The following is a 21,047-nucleotide window of genomic DNA, read 5'->3' as shown; positions in this document are numbered from 1 at the left end:
CCACGTCGCACACCCTGGCGTAAAGTGGCTGTACCTCGCTGCGCGCGCTAGCTTGGAAAAGGTACCTACCTGCCTGCTAGCCTGCTTGACGGGAGCGGTCTCGTCACTGTGGCCCCCCTCCCCTTCAGAGCTGCGCGCAGTGGCCGCCCTCCTCCTCCTTCTTGTTTGCGGCTACCCAGACAGAGAGGTAGGTACTTGCCGATTGCCAGCCAAGAAGATAATTTTGCTTGACCCAGACCAGGCCCTTTTTCATTTGAACCTCTGCCCTTACTTTTTCCTTGAGCAAAAATAAACTCTTCTTTGGTCATTGATCTTCTAAATATCTGCTGACCCCTATCGGCTGGCCGTATTTCCTGGCGCCAAGACATTCTCTGCCCTCGTCGACGCTACACTTGCAGGGTTCTCACTGCAATCCGTGCTACCATACCATCCACGCCTGGCACCACCACACCACGCTCCCCCCCAAATTACTGCGTGGCTGGGACTTCCTCGCGCCGCGCCGCACCGCTCCCCTCTACTCTGCTCTCTCAAAAGAATTCGCGCCCTCCTTCGATAATTATTCCATTCTTCGTCTTCTTTCGTCCCATCCCTCCTTCAATTCACCTCCTCTCCTTCCAGGTCTCCATTGCTTCAATCCTTTCCTCGCGCTCTGCATTGTTCGTTCTCTGCTGCTTCGCTCTGCTACCAGTTAGCGCCCGCCTCAACAAAGTGTAAGTGCCTCGAGCCTTGACCCGTCTTCTCCTTCTTCGAGCCATTGTTCCCGCGCCCCAAAGGATCGTCTTGTCCTACCTTGCTTGGAGTTTCTGGAAGCCTGTTACTCCTTCACCTCATCAAATTGGTCAAAATTTTCCGACGCTGATTCATCGCTGTAGTAGCTCAAATTCTACCATCCACCGACGCGTGGCGCCATTCCATCACCACATCGACACCACACTCTCAACACAATGGCCAACGACAACAAAAACCCCGAGGCACAGACTGTAGAGGTCGCAACGCCCGAAAAGGCGGCCACCCTTTCTACCGCCACAACTGTCTGCGTTTTGCCCGTCGACCTTGCCACTCCCCGCTCCGAGCGCAGCAGCAACCCCTTTGACACCGATGTCGAGGCCGGTCTGATCTCCCAAACCACAACGACAACCCGCAAGAGCTGCACCATCACTAGAAATGGCGAGTGCCAGGTATGGCCAGGCAAGCAGCACTGGAAGGACAAGGCCAAGGACGCCAAGATCAAGCGAAGCTGCACCTACATGTCGAGACTCAACCGACGCCAGAAGATTGCTGCCAAGGTTCTCCTAATTGCCCTCATTATTGGCATTGCCGTTGGCGTTGGCTTTGGCGTCAGCAAGCCGCTTGGCGCCCCGATCTGGGGCAAGAAGGACCCCTGAGCACTGGCCCTCAACATTCCATTTTACACGACATGAGCATCATACACGCAGGCGAGCATGCCACCATCATTATACCCATCAAACCAGAAAAACAGGCCATACTGGCCAACCTGATATCGGACGACTCTGGCCGGGAAGCGGGTCAGCCGTCGCATAATTCCGCTTCTGTACATACAACCAGGTTTTATCCGCCTCGTCATGGGTATCGGCAGAGTTGGGCGTTTTGGAGTTTCTTTCACATCACGTCCAATATTGAACAGTTACAAGTCATATTGTGAGGCAATTAGATGTTGCATTCCGCCCTAGTGGCCATTTTACTATTTCCTTGCGGCCAGTACATAGAATAGAGCATGCCGCTAAATTTGACCTCCCTCGCTTGTGATTTGGATCTACTCTTGGTGCAGCCATGCAGCCATGTTGTGGCTTGACAGGCACGAGCTAACCCCGTTGATGCTGCACAACATATCACGATATCACGGTTTTTAGACGGGAACGCAGTTCTGATCCAGCTGTTCCATTCTGTTGACTCTGCGGCCTTCAGCCTCTACTTGAGGATCCCGACATACAACACACTTGGGACCCTGTCCAGCCAAGTTCTAATCACGGGGTCGGCGCCTAAAGACAACCGACCCTTCAAGATTTTTCCTGGAGGGCAAAATGCTCCGAATCGATGGCAGCGTGCGAAACAATCGCAGCGCGGATTGAACATGCCATGCCAAGTTCTAATTCCAGGGTCGGAGCCTAAAGACAGCCCGCCCTTTGAGACTTTCTTGGCAGGCAAAAAACTCAGAAACAATCACAGCGTGCATTGAACATGTTCGTAGTTTTGCTTCAGTTCGCAAGCTAGCTGCGATTCAATAGCGTAGTGTGATCCCGTGTATGGGCTATCCCGTGTAAGTGGGTTGAAAGCGGCCATGAGACGGGCTGTGCCGATGCTTCGAATGGCCTTCCCGCTGGAGGCCATGAAAGCTTTATCAAGCCAATTGAAGAAATGCAAAGATGGTAAAACACTACTCATTGGGCTCCCTGGGCCAGCCATTATATATGACAGGCGGGCTTTGTGAGTGAGGGATTGATTGTGCGCTTGTCACAACCATTGGCGCATCGCTTTGTCGTTGGCAAGTAAATCTTACTTTGTGATTTCTCTCCCGGCTTTCGTTGTTGTCTTCTTTCATTTCATCAAGGCTCACTCTATGAAACCTCAACTGATGCAATACATTGCTTCGGGGGCATTGCTCGTCTTTTCGCTGCTTGATGCCAGACAAAGCAAGTTGTTTCGCCCCGAGGGCCCTTTGTAGCCGCAGCATTTCGACCATGACGTCTCAACACCATTCTTCTCTGGCCCTTCAAAGAGTCGAATGCGCTTTATACTAGCATCTTACTCAAGGTAAAAGTCTTGTAGACTACTACTGAATTTAAATCTATATAATAACCGTGACATTACCCAAATCTCAGTTCCCATCATCCAACAACAGCTCCTCAACCACCAAAGCCCAGCTTCTACCCATTACAGAAACACATACACACGATGCCTCACGCACCCGCCAGCAACAGCCAGACCACGAGCCTCCCTTCGCGAGACGCCAGCACTTCTCCTTCGCCCATGTCCTCCTCCCCAGCCGCGAGCCCCGGCGGGTTCAGCGTGGACTGCCCGAGCCTGAGCAGCTCCCAGAGCTCACTCGGCGCCTTTGCCGTCGAGACGGGCTCCTCCTCCTCCGCCGAGCCTGTCCGCAACACCGAGCGGACCAGGCGATACGCCTCGGGAGAGTCCTTCCGTCCCGATGCTGGCCGGCTTACCTCCGGCCGCGCGATCCCCAGACGAGCCTCGCCCGCCACGGCGTCGGCGCTTGACAGCGTGGCGGACGACGACAACGGCGTCTACATGCCGCCTGCCTGGGAGGCCCTGCGCGGCCTTCCTCCTCCCAACCATCCGGAAGAAGCTGCCCGCCGCGCTGCAAACCGGCCGCAGCCACAGGTCAATGTGGCCGCCGAGCCCGGCGAGACGGACAGCGCCACGGACGACAGCAACATCCCGTCGACAACTTCGAGCTTCGAGGAGGAGTTGTTCGTCATCTACCTGAGCGACAAGGCGCTCGCCTCGCATTGCGACTACACCAACGGCCTGATCATCGGCGAGCCCAGCACCGCGACGCAAATCGACGACAACAGAGAGCAGTAGTAGTAGCAGCAGAGCCCAAACAATCCTGCTGTCGCCGCCGCCGCCGCCGGAAAAACGCAAGACTGTGTGGTCCAAGGTTAAGTCGGCGGTGAAGCCCGGCGCCAGAATGGCGATCAACTGAGCAGGATTTGTAATGAGTACTACTTAGAGAGCAGTTAATGCCTTTGATTTCCCGAATTCATCTTACCTTTGCTGTGCTGACATGTTGGTGAATCACATTTTTCCAGTGCGTAGCTCGTAGGCTGGCCGGTTGTAACAGTATTATACTTTGTTTCTTTTTTGTGATCTGATCTGTCAACGCGCGGCCAATGTCGAGCGTCTCCTCACATACATCAGCCATACACAGCCTCCTCTTCTCCAGATCCACCATCCCCAGTCTCGGCGAGACGATGAATACGCACTTGAATTCCCTATCCCGTGGTCTGTTTTCTATTCCAAACTCTCACGAAAAAAAGCCCCTTCCGTGCGTCGTCTGTGACTTGAGAAAGTCGTTGAAAGAGAAAAACCATCAAGATATGATGGCACCCCTGTTTGCGCGTCTCGACAAGCCGTTAAAATGATTTGAAACAGAAAAAAAAAAAGAAAAAGAATTCCGTGCTCCTTCCCGAGGAACCTGTTAGAGGACCCACCAGTGGGAACGCTCTTTTAATATACAATATCCTCTATATGCCCCGATTGCATCTTGATTCTGAACGTGAATCTGCGTCAAAGGAAAAAACTGAAAAGTCGGGTGTCTCAGCGGAACTTGGAGCATGAGGTCATATCATGCAAAGTTCGGCCTAAAGGGCGACGTAGAAGTCGCAATGTCCATCTCTATAGGTTGTAGAGTGTTTCTCGGTTCATCAGACGACTCGTTGGAATCAAACAGATTGGTACAGTAGTAGCGGCTCGCCGACGTTTTCGATTTCGGGAATCGTGCACTTGAGATCGAAGGCCTTGGATAAGACAATCTTGAAAATCTGTGAAATCTCGGGTCAGCGGCTGTTTGGGACAGCCCAGCGTAGCAGAGAGCTTACCTTTTGCACATTGATACTATGGCTAGTACTTGAAAAGATGAGAGCAGCTCGCATCGCCTTTGCAAAACGTCGTGCCTGCCGCTGGTCAGCAATCTACAGACACACACAAAGCCACCGGTACTCTGCACTGTCTTACCTGGTTGGAAATCTCTTCCTGATCTTGAATCGGAAAGTTGACAAAGTGATCGTACTTGGTGCCGACCAAGATGGGAATGGCCGTCTTGTTGAAGCCGCGGCCTTGCCTGTACCACTCCTTGATGCTGTTGAGGGTGCTCTTGCGCGTCAGGTCGAACATGAAGAGAATGGCGACGGCGTCGTTGCACACCAGCGGGAGCATGTTGACAAACTCGCGCTGGCCGCCGAGATCCCAGATGGAGAATGTAATCTCCGTGTTGCGGATGGAAATGGTCTTTTCCATAAAGTTGACGCCGAGCGTCTGGATGTAGTCCTCGTCCCAGCTGCCCTCGACGTACTTGACCATGAGCGACGTCTTGCCAATCTGCGCGTCGCCGACCATGCCGACCTTGATGACGACGTGGTTGCGGCCGTTGGGCGCCGTGGGCTCGCCCGAACCCTGGCGGCTGCCGGCGTACTCGCCGTGCGCCTGGTGCTGCGACGGGTTCGACATTTCGCTGCCGGCCCGCGAGCCGGGCGCCGCTGAGGGCGGTGCGCTGCCGCTGCTGGTGCCCGGTACGGGCGGCGTGTACCGCGTGGCGGCCGGGTCGTCGTCGTGGTGCTGGTAGTGGTGTAATGGCCCGCCCGGCGATTGCGGCTCGTGCTCGTGTATGCCGTTGTTGTGGTGTGTCGAAGCTACCTGCGGCGAGCCATCCAAGCCTCCGAGCGTATCGTCGAGGTTGTCTTGTGGCGTCACAGGCGGTACATCATCAGTCTCCATGGCGAAGGACGGTGCTGTGTGTGTGTGCGTGTGCGGTGGTGGAGGAGGAGAGACAAAGAGGAGGGGGAGAGAGCTTGTGCGAGGGCTGTTGGGTAGCCGCGCGGGCTGCAAGCGAATTGGGGGGTTCCGAGCGTGGGGCGCAATCCAGACAAGCAGCGAGGGTGTATATATTGCAGCTAATCTGATTGTAGTAGATGCAAAAAGAGGGCGAAGCTCCCAGAGTTATCAATATTCCCGGTGGGTTTCTTTGATTGCTTGCTTGTGATGCAAGACGATGGGCTCGGGCGGTGGCCTGGCGCGCGACCTAGAAAAGGACCCGGAATTTTAGAGGGGCCGGACCCGTCAGTGCAGGGGAAGCGCCGTGTCCAAGATGACGAAATGCAGCTGCCGGGGAATGCTTGTTTGCCCAACGATGCGATATGGCCGGCTGCTCGCAGATTGCCTATTTTTAGCTGAGATTTTTGCGTGATTGCTCTTGGGCGTTGAGCCGTTGTGTGCGGCGACCCGACCCCGCCCCCGACGACAAGGACAACACCAAACGCCACCACAACCGTTGCACAAGCGGCTTGAGCTCTCGCCAATATGTCAACAAAGGCCATGGTGCAATGATGTATCAAGTATAGATGGTCAGCAATATACCGTTTAACAAATTTACCACGATACGGAGAAGCTTGATCTGGGTACGAATTTCGGTACTTGATGAGGTTGCATCTATCCCAATATCCCACTCATCAGACTTTCTCTTGCTACGAATCATCAAATTTCATACATTGGGATACATCTCACTCTCAACTGCACGAGAAAATGTCATATGTGCTGCCAACGATGTCTTTCAGCGGAACAATCGAGCGACGATTGTGCCATGCGTATTGCACTCTGTAGCTTGTGTCAACGCTTCGCTCTGCTATACGTGCTGTCACTTGCGTCCCTTGCCCTATCTTAGCAAAGAACTTACAGCCGCCGCTTCTATGGTAAAGGGCCCAAGTGAGAAGTGCAACGTAGTATTCACTAAATAACAAATAAATACTTGAACAGCCAGCGACCGGCTGAGCTTAAACCCAGTGGGAACTCCATACAACGATCACAGCTCACTGCACCCATTTCTGCTCGCCCGCCGTTGTAGAATAAACCGCCCAATTAGGGCTTTGGCAGGCAGTTGTAGCCATTGTTCAGATATTGGTTGCGCTTGCAGCATCGCGAATATCCACCAGTCGTGGTCCACGCACAGTACTCCTCCTTGTCGAGATCGCACAGTCCGCCTTCGTAGCAAGCGAGCAGTCTCTTGTTCCCGGGATAGCATTTTCCAGAGATTGCCTGCTCGCCGCTCTCGCAGCAGATGGAGTTGCCCTGCCCAAAGATGCCGCTGTTTGTGGTGCACTGAGGCTTGGTGCCGGAGCACACGGTTTTGCCGTCGGCGCATGTAGTTGCGGAGCCATCGGTGCATGCCCCGTTGACAGCCTTCTCTCCTGGTGCGCAGCAAATCCAGCCCGCATTGTTTTTTGTGCACTGGGATTTGTCGCCGACGCAGATTGTGCCGTCGCGGCAAATGGAGGATGGTGGCAGCAGACCACCTAGGACAGCCTGAACGCTGCCGAGCACGACGAGCAAGGTTTGCAAAGAGTGCATATCGAATGTAGAAGGGAAGGAAGAGTAGTGTATGGAAAGACTAGTGCTGTACTGAAAGTTCAGAGATGTTTTCGAACTTGCGAGTTCGTTTCCCTGGATGGGCGTTGTCTTCAAGACTATATATTCATGGACAAGCAGGTGACTTAAACGCATTGGAGGAATCAAGTCACGGGAAACGCCCGTTGTAAAGTGTCAATATTGGACAGCTATCCGAGACTGTCTTTCAATATTCCTATAAATGTTCTAGACATCTCAGCCGGCACGGCTTGAACAGCCAGCGCAGTCAACGAGGGTTTCAATGCCTGGTCTACTACTCGATATGCAATATCCACCTGTGCTCGCAAAAAGTTCGAAAGCGTAGCAAATCACGAATCTGAATGGTAAACGTGGTGCATCGTTGCACCGAGTCTCATGAACGAGCACACTTGAAAGCAGGATGCCGATGCTGGCGGCATGAGACCCAACCTCGAGACCTTTGCGGTGGATGATGCAGAGTCTTGCATCCATGCTACAGCTCTGACCGCCGCGGCGGGGTACAGACTCGACTTGGGAGAGCCTGGCCTTTGCGTTTCATCCCGTGGAGCGGCTGAAGGAGGGCATCGCATGAGCGCGGGCTTGGAGACAGGACAGGGACTGTCACAATTGTCTTACAAGCGTGCCGTCCCGCCTGATCGGGCCAAGCCTCCCCGGCCGATTTCCCACCCATCGGCCCATCGCCTTTGATTTTTCGTCTCGTTTACGGTCCACCAATTATGTTGAGCATCATGGTCGCTGGCATGTTGGTACTCGAGCCATACGCGAGCATGGAAAGTCGATGGTGCATGAACGAAACGGGAACCTTTACCACACTCGTCGTACCGTCATATACGACACTTTAGCCACGGAGCTTCGCTCGAGCACCGCATGCAAGCATACTAGGTGGAGGTGGTCGTGGGTTCAGCTCAGCCAAGACCAAAGCGCATTTGTCTCGGATGGAAGCGTAAGGTTAGTCTCGCACAGCGACTTTGGTTGAAGGATTGGGTTACACGTGCAAGGCGTGCCATGCACCCACTAACGTAGATTCCTGGCGTGCATGGGTGCTGGAGAGCCAAGGGCGGCCAAATCCCGCGCCTTCTTGACAAGGCTGGAGAAAGTTGGACAAGATTCCGAGACCGCCATCCAAAACGCAATCTCTACCGTTGCTTACGTTCAGTAAACGGCAGAAGCTCCGTTTTGACCTGTCGGTAACCTTGTACGTAACGGCGCGCAAGCCATGACAGGTTAAAATTGGCAGGGCTACCTACTACCAGGCGGCTTCCGACGTCGCTGGCCGCGGTACCAGGAGGCACGTCGTATTTTATCCAGCAACGGCTCCTTCAGTACAGACCTCTTTTCAACCGGCAGCCATTGAATCTGCCACTAGTCTCAGAACATGCCAAATTATATCACATCTTGTTCTTCTTTCATCTTGGGGTTTCGTCAAATTTCCTCCAAATATTTCGTCTTCTCGCTGCCAAGTTATGAAATGTCTGTTTGGTTACCCAATTGTTTGTAGTAAAACTATGTGTAAAAAGAACCACAAGGTGCAGCTCTCATTCGCGGGGCTATTATGTTTCTGAATCCATGATTGGCTACAGCTCGACAGTGCCCCGCCTTTCCTGCCCATGCGCTGTGGCTCTTCCGTGGCCAGCGCTCCGCATTCCGCCTACAGCGCCCTCTGCAGCGCGGCTCTGCCCCCCCTGGCCTCGTTATCGGCGCCGGAGGGGACCGGGCTTTCAGAGGCAGCTCCCAGCGGACGCCCTACTGACAGCTCCCGATACCTTGGACAGTGGTTGGAGCTCTGGCACACGCGATTCTGGGGGCCGCCCCAAACCCGCAACAGGCCATTCTCCTCTTGGTAACTTTTTCCTCCTCCAAACCTTGACCTTTTCCCACAACTCTCATCACCCTCCCTCGTCTCTTGCTTTGCCGCTGTCCCATCTCCTCTCCTACTGTGGTTCAATCTGCCTAGGTCTTTCCGTCCCGACTCTTCTCCCGCACGACAACGACACACGACACATACACAATGGCCTCTGTCCTCCGCTTCGCTCGTCCCGCGGCTATGCGCCTCGCTGCCCGCTCGACTCCCATGGCTGCCCGCGCTCCCGTCCGCAGCTTCACCACCTCTCGTCTGAGTATGTTTCGCGCCTATTGAAATCACCCGGAACTCGTCCAATTCGCCTCGGTTTCGGCCCTCATACCCGTTTATCGCTCGCGTACTGACCATCATGCCGCTTCACAGGCCTCGCCAAGATGTACACCAAGGACCACGAGTGGATTGACCTGTCGGCCGACCGCAAGTCTGGCGTCATTGGCATCTCCGAGTACGCCGCTGAGCAGCTCGGCGACGTCGTCTACGTCGAGCTCCCCGAGAGCGCCGACGACTTTGTCGACCAGGGCGACGCCATCGGCGCCGTCGAGTCGGTCAAGTCGGCCAGCGACATCAACGCCCCCGTCCGCTGCAAGGTCACCGCCGCCAACTCTCTGCTCGAGGAGAAGCCCGCCACCATCAACCAGGTCCCCGAGGACGACAGCAACGGCGGCGGCTGGATCGTCAAGGTCGAGATTGACGAGCAGGGTGCCAAGCAGGTTGACGAGCTCATGGATGCCGAGGCCTACAAGGCCTTCATCTCCGAGTAAAGAAAACGACAAAAAATCTCGAGTGGGAGCGTTTGCCCTTTTTTTTCTTTTCAGTTGTCTAAAGAGAGGTTACGATGCAAGAAGCGGTGGGGGGGATAAATGGCTGTTTGGTTGGGGCTGTACGAGAATCGTACAGCGGTTGGTCGTCACTCAAAAATGCACATCGTTGAGCGACGCCACCGCCACCCACCACAGCAGTTTTGACATTTGTTTTCTGCTTAACACGGAATTGATTTATAAAAACATGTTGGGACAGTTCAACCTGGCAGGGTCACTCTAACAAGAGAATAAAAGTGGTGTACCATAACGTGATTTTACCAGTTTTTGTTTATTATATACCTCCTCGCAGAAGAGGATCATCTCGAGCAGCAGTTGCTGCCGGATCATGAACGGCGTTATTTTCTCTTCTTCATTTCTAACCCGATGCCTCATTTTGTTTCATCATTTCCTACTAATCATGCAAATCTTTTACCTCGTGCCTTGTGACGCTGCATTCTACTGCTGCGCTGCCTGCGTTGTTTGCGCAGCTTGTGCGGCCTCTGCTTGCTGTGCCTGTGCGGCCTTGTCCGCGTTGATTGCGTTGAGAATATCGTCTGCGCCACCCGCAACAAGGTCCCTCGCAATCCGTTTGCCAAACTCGTCCGCCGCCTGCTCCGTCGTGATGGCCTCGGCCTCGTCCGCGTCGACGGCCTTGTCGCCCTTGACCGACACCACCGTCGCCCGCAGCCGCAGCCTGCCGTCGGCGAGCCACGTCGTCTCGACGCCAATCGGCACGCTGCAGCCGCCCTCGAGCGAGCGCATCAGGCTGCGCTCCGCCAGGCACGCCAGCGTCGTCGGGACGTCCTTGAGCTTCTCGAGCGCCGCGAGCACCCGCGCGTCGCCCGCGCGGCACTCGATGCCCAGCGCGCCCTGGCCGACGGCGTGCAGCATGCCCGCGCTGTCGCCGTCGAGAAACTGCGCGATGCGGTCGCCAAAGGCCATGCGCTGCAGGCCCGCGGCGGCGAGGATGATGGCCGACAGCGCCGGGTCGTCCTCGAGCTTCTGCAGGCGCGTGTTGATGTTGCCCCGGTGGTCCTTGAAGGTCAGGTGCGGGTAGCGACGGGCGAGCTGCGCGATGCGGCGGATGCTGCTCGTGCCGACGACGCTGCCGGCGGGCAGGTCGGCGAGCGTCCTCCAGCCGTGCTCCTCCGTCAGCGACTTCTTGACGACGAGAGTGTCGCGCGGGTCGCCGCGCTTGGTCACGCAGCCCAGGACGAGGCCGTCGGGCAGCTCCGTGGGCATGTCCTTGAGCGAGTGCACCACAATGTCGACCTGGTTGCGGACGAGCTTGTCCTCGAGCTGCGACGTCCACAGGCCCTTGCCGCCAAAGTTGTACAGCGCCGTGTTCTGGTCGCGGTCGCCGGTCGTCGTCATGCTGTCAATGGGAAACGTGTGCGAGGGAAACGCGGCCTGCAGGGCGTCGACGACGAGGTAGGCCTGCGCCATGGCCAGCGGCGACTTGCGCGTGCCGACGCGGATGACGTTGGCATCGGGTGCTGATGTTGAGTCGGACATGGCGCTGTGTTTGCGTGTGTGTATGTTTGTGCTGTTTGCAGCTTGATTGAAAGCGGTGCGAAGGCTCGACTTTTTCTTCTGGGGACGTCGGCGAGCTACCGCGGGGCTGCTCGTCTTTCCTTTGGCGGGGTACGGAACTCCGATGGCGGGGCAATCTCACAACTGGTGGCTACCCGGAAGGTCATATTATAGGTGATATATACCAATGTGTGTATTTGTAAACCTGCATATTTCGTGTAACTGACTTGATCTCAGCCTAAATACTGTCATGTGACCGAAATATGTCTGTTGTGTTACTGAAGGTGGCTCACTCTTTACGTCTTTGCGGGGGAGAAAGTCCAAAGGACGTGCTCCGCGAACACTCGGCGAAAACTGAATAATTTCATGGAAGATAGTTTTTTACTTGCCATCTGCGTCATGCTAGAATATGTTGTCGTTTTATCGTGTTAATGTTTTGTTTAACCTGAGAGAAACGTCTGCCAGTTTTGTAATTTGTTTGTCTTGTTTGCGATACTCGGGTTCAGCTGGGTTGGCCATTGCCTGTGATGAGCAATGGCAAATGCTGCTAAGCTATGCGATGCAAGTACCTAAAGAAGAAAATACCTGGAAAGTTCTTGAAAAGCGCTTAGTATATAAAGGAGGTAACCGTCCTCACCTACATTTTTGTATTGTCAACCCCAATTCATCCAGCTCCCCTCGTGGCATACAACATGCAGCTCTGGCACATCGTCCCCTTTGCACTTCTCGCCCAGGGCAAGCCTCAGGCACCGGCTCAAAATTCGTCTGCAGCAGCTCCGTCTGCTCCCCCAGACGCGCCGCCAGTGCCGCCCGCACCACCGGCAACGTCTTCTCCATCGTCCAGCCCGGCACCTGTGCCCAAGGGCCCCATCTGCGAATGCGGCTACACCTACTGCTCTTCCGTCTTGAAGGCGATGAGTACGTCTATCAACTGTAAAACTTTGCGCGAAACGAAAAAGAAAAGCTGACAACAATCTGCAGAAACGCCGTGGAATGACAAACAGCTCTCCGAGGCGTACTGTAGCACCCCGAATGCGAGCTGCCCCAACGGCAAGCCCGCCACCGACGTGAACAATGCCGTGTACATCTGCCTCTGCAAGGAAGCGGACCAAAAGGTCGGCACTGACCTGGATCTCATGTGCGGCTGCGACAAGTGCCTCAACGTCGGGCCGGATTTTAGAGGCCGATGCGAGACGCCATGCTATGGCCACAAGTAGCGCCGTTGAGTCGAGAAAAGGAGTTCTCTCTGTATCTTTTTTTTCTATTTAAGAGACATTGAAGAATTGGTAGCTTAAAAAAAAACTTTGCTATTGCTGGGCAGCCCGGCATGAGCCGAATACTGCTGCCGAGCTTACCTTTCTGGACACTCGTTTGTTTACCCACCAAGCTGGGCAATATTTTGTTTCTACATAGCTTTAATAACATGAAATTATGACGAGAGCTACAAACTCAGCTGTGCCTTTAATTTGATTGCGTTCAAGTGTCTTGATGGTGCAGGAGGGTCGGCAGCCTCTTTTAGGCCTAGACAGGATCCTGCCAGAACTCTCGCCCGCTTGAAGTCACCTCTACCTAGGTACTAGCTTTAGCTAGCCAATGCAGCTGCTGGATTTATTTATTTATTTATTTAACGGCATGGAAATTCCTACAGAGGCAAAAGGCGCCCGCTGGGCGTCTGGAGCTTCGCTTTCCATTGCCCAAGTTCACAGTGCGAAGTCGAGGATAATTGTTACATGGGTGCTCTCATCGAGCTAGAGGGCAGCTGCTGGGAAGCCTGAGCCTGAGCCTGAGCCTGCGAGCAGCAGGCTTGTCAGATGAGAGCCGGCAAAAGAGCCCGTGGGAGAAATTGTAAGAGGCCAAAGATGGGACAGATTGTTAATGACTTCTTAAGCGCGTTCTGATTGGCTGGCGCTGCTTGCGTTCTCGTTTCCCCAGCTGTTCTCGATTATGAACTTAGCAGTCCTCGCATTTTGCAACCACTGCTTCCTCGCCCCATCCGAGTCACATTAGACTTGACCATTTCTGGCTACTTTTTGACCTAATAAGAACGCCGAGCGGGCTGTCAAGCCTAATCGGGACGCGAGATCGGATGTTACAGTATTGGAACGAGGCGCACTCTCACATTGCCCGTAGGCGCCTTTTCGTTTCCTCCGCTTCACGACTACCACCGCAGCCTCGGTCAATCTTTTTCCGCGAGCAAAAATGGCTGAATCCGAAACAGCCCTCATTGACCAGTATTTTGGAACTTCGCCGCCGTTGGTATCGAAGCGACTTTACGAAAAGGCAATTGCACACAATGACGAGCTCACCCAAGCCGAACGTTGGTTATTTCTCTGCCAAGGCATTCTGCAAGGCCAGTTCCTAGCGGACCCCAAATCGCTTACCGAGGAGCAAATGAGCAGGGTTCTCTGTCGCCCGTCTCTAGAGATGTTGGCACGGAACATCAAAACCACAATCGGCCTTGATTCTGTCGCTGAAGTTCTTCGCGACTACTGGAATCCTGATCGTACTAAACAGCTTAGCTACCACGCCCATGAGTGCCTTACCATGGGATGGTGGACATTTCATACAGCTGACATCTACGAGCTGCCAGATCCGAAAGACTCGAACCCCGCAGTGGCAAACGCGGCGAACAGACTGGCAAGACGGGCCAGCAAGGAGAAAGCCGAAGAAGAGGCTCTTCAGTGGACAGTTACACAAAGATTCTGCAGCGGCATGGAAATGTCAGAAACCGACATTGAGATTGATATTGAGAAGGAACAGAAGGCCGGCAAATCCAATGAGGAATGGTGGATGATTTCTCATGAGTGGCGAGACAAGAACGCGGCCATGGACCGGGCTTTACGAGAGAAACTGCTTGCGCAAGTCAACCAAAAGTTGTTGAATGCCATGGCAGCTGATCTAGCCGCAATTAGAAAATTGCGCGAACGCATGATCTCTGAAGTAGCGGAGGAAGCAGGGCAGGAAGCAGCGGCGGCCAAGGCCAAAAAAGAGGAGGAAGAGCGCGACCAGAAGCGTGAGAAGGAGGAGAAGGTTTGAAAAAGACAGCTCAAAGCTGCTGAGCAATAGGAGCACAAGAAAAAGAAACCGAAGAATGAAAACGGCGACTCTGCAAATGATGACGAAAGTGACAACGACGGCAATAGCGACAGCGACAGCGACGGCTCAGACGACGTTATTTTTCAAGACATATATAGCATCCTCGAGCAGTACCCGCCTACCAGAGAAGAAGCAGCGGCACGGGATAGAACAGAGGTGAAATTGGCAGAAATTGAACGTGAGAGACTGAAAGAACTAGAGAAAGGGAGATAGAGGGATGTCAATCGAAAGACGAGATCAATTGATTGGGCTTAGAGCAGAATATATGCAAAATGAATAAGTAAGACAACGTTCCTTGTGCGGCATGCGGCAATACATAGCATGCTCACTCGGAGAGCATTTCCATGCCAAAGATATAGTTCGAACTGCGATGATACTTCGCGTATAGTAGTCTGGCTATGATGAGCAGACAGTGGACTCATGGAAATATAGATGTGTCAAACTGGATTTTCCAGCTGTAACTTTTTGGTACATCTTGAAGACGGCCGACATGGAACAGGCCAAGCTTTGGCCTGATAATTGGTATAGAACGTGGCACTGGTTTTCCCAGACCAGCTGCAGTGGGTCAAGGCGCCTTTTTAGGTATTGCTGTGCGAAGTCGACGACATGATTGAGATGTAGTCCTTCCAGATCCTGGACAGGCTGTTCTCGAGCCTACTGCCCGTCTCCTGCTCTAAACCGTCCTGAACTTCGGCCAAGAGGTTTTTGACGTTGACGTATGCCTTTCTATGACGCCCTTTGACGCCGGCGCTATCATAGTAGTCGAAGACACCAGCAATCTAGGGCTTAGCATTAGTCTCTTTCATAGACAAAGTTAGAGTATCTCGAAAATACAGCGAGCGAGACATTTACCAAGTTCAGAAACTCGCATTACCAATATAGGCGAGCGCGCTGCGGGCGTGTGCTGCCGTTGTCCTGGCGCAGTGGGATAGTCACAATACTGTGACTATAAAGCATGTGAGTTTTTAGGTTTGTGTAAGAGTGGCCCTCATCGCAGACTACCTACAGTGGGTTGTAGGACTCCAGTTTGGTTATCACATGCAGAAAATAAAGAATAATAATAACAGTGTAATCTATAGGACTAATTCCAGCGGAGAATCGAAATGGTCCCCATCAGCATTAGGCTCCCGGAAGCATCATAGAGAAGGCCTCAATTGCAAAGCATGGCTTGATTGCTAGATAAAATAGAAAATGGCTTATTCGACATACTTGCAATCTTGACATCGCACCAATTCTGCTTCTCGAGCGAGCCGGCCTCTGCATAAAAGTGCCGCGCCGCGAGAAGAGGCATGATAGTATAGTGCATACCGAGGATGCCAAACTCTTCGGCCTGCATATAAGCGCAAGACTGGCATATAGAGTCTGCGTAGTGGTGAAGTTGGGGTGAAGGTATCTCCCCGTCCTTTGGAGCGCCACTGTTTGGCGGCAGGCAACTGTTGCCCGCCACACGCAAAGCTGCCTTGTGGCATTGCAGCTTGGCCTCCCAATACATTATGAGCATCTGAGCGTCGGTCAACTTTTGGTAGCAAAGTCGATGTGTAAACGGAGCGTCCTCTGGCAATGGCCCATCGTCATCGCTGCCGAGAGGTTGTGTCCAAAACAACGGCCGGTCTTTGCCATTGGCGTTCATGTCCTCCCACCACTGGTCCAGGCCGAGGTCAAGTTGGTGACGATGTTCGTAAAACTGTGAAGCTCGCAGCCTGGAAGTCGCGGGGTCCTGGGAGCTAGTGTTGCCTGGTTGCTGAGAGAGCGTAGTTGAGGCGTGCAAAAGAGCAGCCACCTGTGTGGAAACATCGAGCAGGCGATGGAAGTCGGTTTTGGGTGTTTGTTCCCATGGCACAGTCTGCCATTCTCGGGTCGCGAGGAGCGTGGGCCGCTCAAAGAAGATACTCCCGACAGTCTACGGTGCCAGATGTTAGCCAGATTAGTTACCAAAGCCATGGCATACGCTTCATTGATACCGTCATTCGGCAATCACGTCCGCGAGTACTTACTATTGAATGGCGACAACAGAGAAATATCTCATGTATGGGGCCTTTTTGTACCGCCTCGGGACCTACGTGCTGAAGAATCGAGCAGATACCAACAGCATGGCGCATCCATCCGTCACCAGCAGACGCTGAACTCTCTACCGCCTAAATACGCATGGTCAGTCTCCGTCTTGGAACTTCTATCGAGGGGCAAGTCCAGTGAGTGATGGTAATAGCCTAGCGTACCTCGTATATTTGCAGAACCAGGGCCGTCATGAGAAGGCCATGCCAGTTGCGGGCTGTCAACTTCCCATGGCGCAGCTGTGCCAACGCTTTACCGTACAGCTCCATTCCGGCCAAGAGAGCCACGGCATCATTCAGTGACCGCGCCATGACGACGGTCCCCAGTGCGTCGGCTGCATCGTCGAGGTGTCCGAAGACGGTCTGGCCGAGAGCCAGGCCGCCGAGCCATTGCAGCGAATGGTCGTTGAGGACAGTATGCCGGGGGAGATATCGCGCTAGAAAGCCATTAAAGACGTCCAGCCGATTGGTGTTGATACGTTTTGGGATGTCTGAGCTGCGGGGAATTGGTGCTCGCCGCAGCTGCATCTGCTGCCGCGCGCAACAACTAGGCTCGGGAATCGGCTGATCTGCCGGAGCCTTGCCGTCGTCAGCCTGGCGGTCTCCATACATCACAAATATGCGGTCATTCTCATATCCCTCGCACTCAATTCCTGCTCGGGTGCAGCGGCGGCAATGGGGCTGCTCATTGTCGCACTGCAGATTTTCACGACAAATTGGTTAGCACAAAACGATTGAGAACATGGCCATGGCGTTCCGCAGTGAACAATGCGCACTTGGGGCTCGCTTCAAGAAAGATTTTCCATCTTTGGCGGACTGCGTCGGCGGGTGCTGAATCCATGCCTTTCTCTCAGCCTCGCCTCACGCAGTTTGCATTTCAATCCATCCCCGGAGGTCCTGGCTTGCTTACCTTGACTTTGCGCCTCCGGCACGTCCGACAACGCGTCGACCTGCGAGGCCGACATCTCGGGGTTGCTGACTGCATCATGCTTTTCGTGTCGCCTACATTGCAAGGAAGCAAAAGAGATGGAAAACACGGACAAACCAATCGCTGCGGTCAAAACATGAAATGAGAAAGGCACAAGAATATAACAGCTGCTAAAAGGTTCCGAATGGGAATCGTCATTGCGCTTTGCTTTTTGCGGGGGGTTTCCCCCCTTTTTTCTACTGCCACCACACGACACTAGGACTGAGACTTATTTAGCTTCACAGTCAGCAAGTTCACCATCGGAATCAAGTTAGCTTTACAACTTTAGTAAAGCGCTAGGCTAATATTAACAGGCGGCTGCATAACGGTTTCGCTTTTCACTAAGTAGATAAAGATAGAGGTGCCGACAGCAGATGTCAATTATGTCCCGACGTTGGACCTTCTTTCTTCAGGTTTACGACTCTATAAGTCGACAACTACAAAGTTGTCCAAAGCATCAGGAGTAGACCGCCGGCGATAGAAGACCAGGCGATCGATACAGGCATCGCGCCACTTGTACCTGGAGGCTTACCGTTGGCGCCATTTCCACTGCTGCCGCCATGAGTGCTAGTAGCGTTGTCCTCTTGTGAGCCCTTGGCACCAGTTGATCCGCGCACGCAGCCTTTACCTCCCCAAAGGGCGTCCTTGGCCGACTTCCAAATGGAAGCCGGGTTGCGAACATTCTCCTCAGTGTAGAACAAGCGACAGTCGGCCGCCTGGTACTGGAACTGCAGCGGCAGATCGTCGTTGCCCTGCTGGTAGGCGTTGCGCAGGTTGACGCTGCCACCAGCCAGTCGCACTGGAAACTTTGCTAGTGGAATCGGCGTAGTCTTGATAAACTCCTTTTTAAAGTCAGAAGAGAATGCCGCAGAGGTGTTTGTTAGGTTCTGCACTGCTTGAGCAGCCTTGTTCACAAACAGCCCAAGTTCACTGTACTGTGACGCTTGGGCGCCGCGAACGCCGCCCATGATCTGCATGGGCTTCTCTTCCGGACGACCGCCAAATGCCACGGTGCGGACCTTGCCAACGTTGGTCATGAGGTTGACAAAGGTTGTACAGGTTGACGCGCAAGCACCGTCGCCGACGATGATAATGTTCTCGGGTTTGAAAAGAGACCCATCCACGCCTCGCCATGGTCCGTAGCCGTGGATGGGAAGGTCCTCGTTCGAGGTGGCAGTGTAGTTGAAGTTGGCAAACAGAGATGATACCGCAACTCCATGCTGGGTCTGGTTCCCCAAGAATTCTTCAACCGATGAGAAGTCGGCATATTGGTCTGGCGTTACGGCGGCCTGGTATCCGAAGGCATTAACGTCCTGGTAGTCGTCACTCTTTACGGTACCTAAGGCCGCTGCCAGCTTTTTGCTCGCGCCTGTGCGTCTGAAACGTGTAGCCGAGTATGGGAACTCGGAGGGGAAGAAGATCTTGAACAAGTCAAAGGCTCGAGTGATAGTACCACCTCCGTTGCCAGAAACATCAATGACCAGCTTCGTGCGACCATCAGCCACAGCTTGGCGGAGAAACTGTATAGTGGTGTTGGCAAACAGCTGGGATGAGTTATCCGGAAGCCCATCGGAGTCGAAGGATGGAATGAAGATCGCAGCAGAGTCGTTGTCAAAGTAATACCCGTTCAACTGGTTGTAGTCGTCGCGGAGGTGAGGGTCCGGATAACCCGTAGGGCCGCTCGGCGAAGGGGGCTTTGTTGGGGCGGCAGGCTCGGTTCCATTTGTTTTGCTGGGGGTTACAGGGCCACAGAACGAATGGAACAGCTCCTCTCCGCTCGTGGCATTGAATAGTTTGGAGATTTGAGCCACAGTCTCGACGGTGAAGCTCGTACCGTTTTTGAATTGCACTTCGAGTTTGTCCTCTCCCGGGTACACGTCGTAGTTGTTGGTTACTGCACCACCGGCCTCTCGAGGTGCGCCGGACGACAGGATGGCAATCGACGTGAAGAGCTGGTTGTATCGCGCATCGGGATCCTGGCTGCGTCTGGAAGAAGCAACTTCCTTTTGCAGGTACTGCGCGGCGTCTTGGCCGTTGATGGTCGAAACTGGAGATACGGTGCTGTTCTCAGCGGCAAGCTGCTTAGCATCAGAGTAGAGGTACAGCGAAGGGGTCTCACGCCCGTCCTTGGACACGGAGACCATTTGTCCCTGGGGTCTTTGGAAGCTGAAGATTGCGAGGGAGCACAGCGAGACTGAAAAGTGGCCATCGTTGGCAGAGTTGATCAGCTGACCAATGTCGTAGTCGAAGTCGTAGTGGCTGTCGTAGGACTTCTTTTCAATCGCATCCAGCCCCTTCAAGATGTCCACTGGTTGGGAGAGATAGGTGCTGGGGGGATCCTGAAGAATCTCGAGCGTGGACTGAAAGCCAATGTACTTGCGCAGCTCAGCCAAGAACTCGTGAGCGACATCTTTAGGAAACGGCATTGACTTGAGACATTCTTGAGCGAGCGCTGCCGGAACGACGGCCGTGGTGTTTTTTTGGATGGCTTGTTGGTGTGCCTTGTTGACCTTGCTGCAGGCGTCGTTGGAGGTGGTGTTGGCTGCTGCTGCCAAGGAGGCAGAAGCCAGCAACGTAGAGACTTTCATGATTGTGTTTTCAAGCTGCGAGATCCGAGGCCATGAGCCCTAGAAGAAGCTGGCAAAAGAGATTGAGAAGGCGGGCGCTTAAGTATTTCCAAGTTTTTTAGCCAAGCTTTTACCTGGGGCCGAGAACGATACTTGTACGCTCTACTAGCAATTACCAATAGCAAGAGAAACAACATCAATGATCTCATGTCACCTCTTGTCTGCCTGGTTTCCGCACTTTGTCGATCACAACTCCAGGACCCATGGACAATCAAGCCCACAGGTAAGCCTTAAGTTAGCTCACTGAACAAAGCGGCATGGCCACTAGGCCTTGCATTGAGGCTCAGTCGGAGGACGAGCCCATTGAAAACGCCACCGTCGCGTTAGACTTCTCAAATAGGCAAAGCCACAACTCAGCCTTGCATGGAGGGCTCATCGGAAGACGATTTACTACTCTTGGCTGCGCTAAGGCTGGCGGCTGGCAAGAGTCATTCTGCCCACTAACAATGGTGGGTTAGCCAGGAACAGAAAAACCAGGATTTGCACCTGAATCTCAGCGTCCTGCTGTGTATTTGTAGACGCAGACGGCACACCGCAGCATTAGCAGCCAATCACGGAAGGACAGGCGCCAAAGATACTCGGCGCATATCCTTGCCACTAGTTTTTATCCTTGTAAGTGACCTTGCTGCCCGGCCTCAGCGCAGCGAACGGGGTCAAAAATAAAAATAGCCACCGTCGCGCTGGATTCCTCGAATAGGTAATTGTTGCCTCGAATGGGTTAGTCTCCCGGCTAAAGTGGCATGGATTGTTGAAGCCCCATCAAGGCTAGCTGAATAAACCGATGAATATAACGGGTAATCCGTGTAATTGCTGTCACTGATGTCATGACTATTCCTTAAGATTTGCGTCGGTCTGGTTTTGACAGGTTCCGAGCTGGTCTCGACGCAAAAAAAAAAAAAAAGAAGTACTTTGTAAGACAATGTCATCCTCGGTTCAACGAGTCATTTGGGGCCTCAACTAGGGATCGGCAACTCG

The 21,047-nt window shown here is 53.7% G+C and overlaps 10 protein-coding genes across 11 annotated transcripts; 5 read left to right on the top strand and 5 right to left on the bottom strand.

The window, feature by feature from the left end:
* Nucleotides 1-944: 944 nt before the first annotated feature.
* On the top strand, nucleotides 945-1,385 carry LMH87_010879 (uncharacterized protein; the record flags this gene model as incomplete). Its single annotated transcript, XM_056199927.1, has 1 exon — nucleotides 945-1,385. The coding sequence occupies one exon, from the start codon at nucleotides 945-947 to the stop codon at nucleotides 1,383-1,385; it is 441 nt and encodes a 146-aa protein (XP_056051828.1).
* Nucleotides 1,386-2,988: 1,603 nt separating this feature from the next.
* LMH87_010878 (uncharacterized protein) lies at nucleotides 2,989-3,564 on the top strand (the record flags this gene model as incomplete). Its single annotated transcript, XM_056199926.1, has 1 exon — nucleotides 2,989-3,564. The coding sequence occupies one exon, from the start codon at nucleotides 2,989-2,991 to the stop codon at nucleotides 3,562-3,564; it is 576 nt and encodes a 191-aa protein (XP_056051827.1).
* Nucleotides 3,565-4,424: 860 nt separating this feature from the next.
* On the bottom strand, nucleotides 4,425-5,475 carry LMH87_010877 (uncharacterized protein; the record flags this gene model as incomplete). Its single annotated transcript, XM_056199925.1, has 3 exons — nucleotides 4,425-4,523; nucleotides 4,581-4,655; nucleotides 4,717-5,475. 3 exons carry the CDS (start codon nucleotides 5,473-5,475, stop codon nucleotides 4,425-4,427), a joined length of 933 nt encoding a protein of 310 aa, XP_056051826.1.
* Nucleotides 5,476-6,612: 1,137 nt separating this feature from the next.
* Nucleotides 6,613-7,101, bottom strand: LMH87_010876 (uncharacterized protein; the record flags this gene model as incomplete). The annotated part of the gene is made up of 1 exon (XM_056199924.1): nucleotides 6,613-7,101. One exon carries the CDS (start codon nucleotides 7,099-7,101, stop codon nucleotides 6,613-6,615), a length of 489 nt encoding a protein of 162 aa, XP_056051825.1.
* Nucleotides 7,102-9,145: 2,044 nt separating this feature from the next.
* Nucleotides 9,146-9,759, top strand: LMH87_010875 (uncharacterized protein; the record flags this gene model as incomplete). Its single annotated transcript, XM_056199923.1, has 2 exons — nucleotides 9,146-9,254; nucleotides 9,362-9,759. The coding sequence occupies 2 exons, from the start codon at nucleotides 9,146-9,148 to the stop codon at nucleotides 9,757-9,759; spliced, it is 507 nt and encodes a 168-aa protein (XP_056051824.1).
* A 495-nt stretch (nucleotides 9,760-10,254) lies between these two features.
* On the bottom strand, nucleotides 10,255-11,313 carry LMH87_010874 (uncharacterized protein; the record flags this gene model as incomplete). Its single annotated transcript, XM_056199922.1, has 1 exon — nucleotides 10,255-11,313. One exon carries the CDS (start codon nucleotides 11,311-11,313, stop codon nucleotides 10,255-10,257), a length of 1,059 nt encoding a protein of 352 aa, XP_056051823.1.
* A 710-nt stretch (nucleotides 11,314-12,023) lies between these two features.
* Nucleotides 12,024-12,548, top strand: LMH87_010873 (uncharacterized protein; the record flags this gene model as incomplete). The annotated part of the gene is made up of 2 exons (XM_056199921.1): nucleotides 12,024-12,249; nucleotides 12,313-12,548. 2 exons carry the CDS (start codon nucleotides 12,024-12,026, stop codon nucleotides 12,546-12,548), a joined length of 462 nt encoding a protein of 153 aa, XP_056051822.1.
* Nucleotides 12,549-13,530: 982 nt separating this feature from the next.
* On the top strand, nucleotides 13,531-14,367 carry LMH87_010872 (uncharacterized protein; the record flags this gene model as incomplete). The annotated part of the gene is made up of 1 exon (XM_056199920.1): nucleotides 13,531-14,367. The coding sequence occupies one exon, from the start codon at nucleotides 13,531-13,533 to the stop codon at nucleotides 14,365-14,367; it is 837 nt and encodes a 278-aa protein (XP_056051821.1).
* Nucleotides 14,368-15,005: 638 nt separating this feature from the next.
* LMH87_010871 (uncharacterized protein) lies at nucleotides 15,006-17,466 on the bottom strand (the record flags this gene model as incomplete). The annotated part of the gene is made up of 8 exons (XM_056199919.1): nucleotides 15,006-15,206; nucleotides 15,280-15,291; nucleotides 15,364-15,373; nucleotides 15,434-15,500; nucleotides 15,637-16,327; nucleotides 16,422-16,562; nucleotides 16,644-17,174; nucleotides 17,389-17,466. 8 exons carry the CDS (start codon nucleotides 17,464-17,466, stop codon nucleotides 15,006-15,008), a joined length of 1,731 nt encoding a protein of 576 aa, XP_056051820.1.
* Nucleotides 17,467-17,882: 416 nt separating this feature from the next.
* LMH87_010870 (uncharacterized protein) lies at nucleotides 17,883-20,033 on the bottom strand (the record flags this gene model as incomplete). 2 transcript variants are annotated; one of them, XM_056199917.1, is made up of 1 exon in its annotated part: nucleotides 17,883-20,033. In XM_056199917.1, the coding sequence occupies one exon, from the start codon at nucleotides 20,031-20,033 to the stop codon at nucleotides 17,883-17,885; it is 2,151 nt and encodes a 716-aa protein (XP_056051818.1). The 2 variants fall into 2 exon arrangements, with proteins under 2 accessions (XP_056051818.1, XP_056051819.1); XM_056199918.1 differs by having other exon boundaries at nucleotides 17,883-19,871.
* Nucleotides 20,034-21,047: the final 1,014 nt, after the last annotated feature.

The sequence above is a fragment of the Akanthomyces muscarius genome, chromosome 4 (assembly GCF_028009165.1).
Source record: "Akanthomyces muscarius strain Ve6 chromosome 4, whole genome shotgun sequence".
NCBI classification, from domain to species: domain Eukaryota; kingdom Fungi; phylum Ascomycota; class Sordariomycetes; order Hypocreales; family Cordycipitaceae; genus Akanthomyces; species Akanthomyces muscarius.
This window is presented reverse-complemented; position numbering and strand designations above follow the sequence as displayed.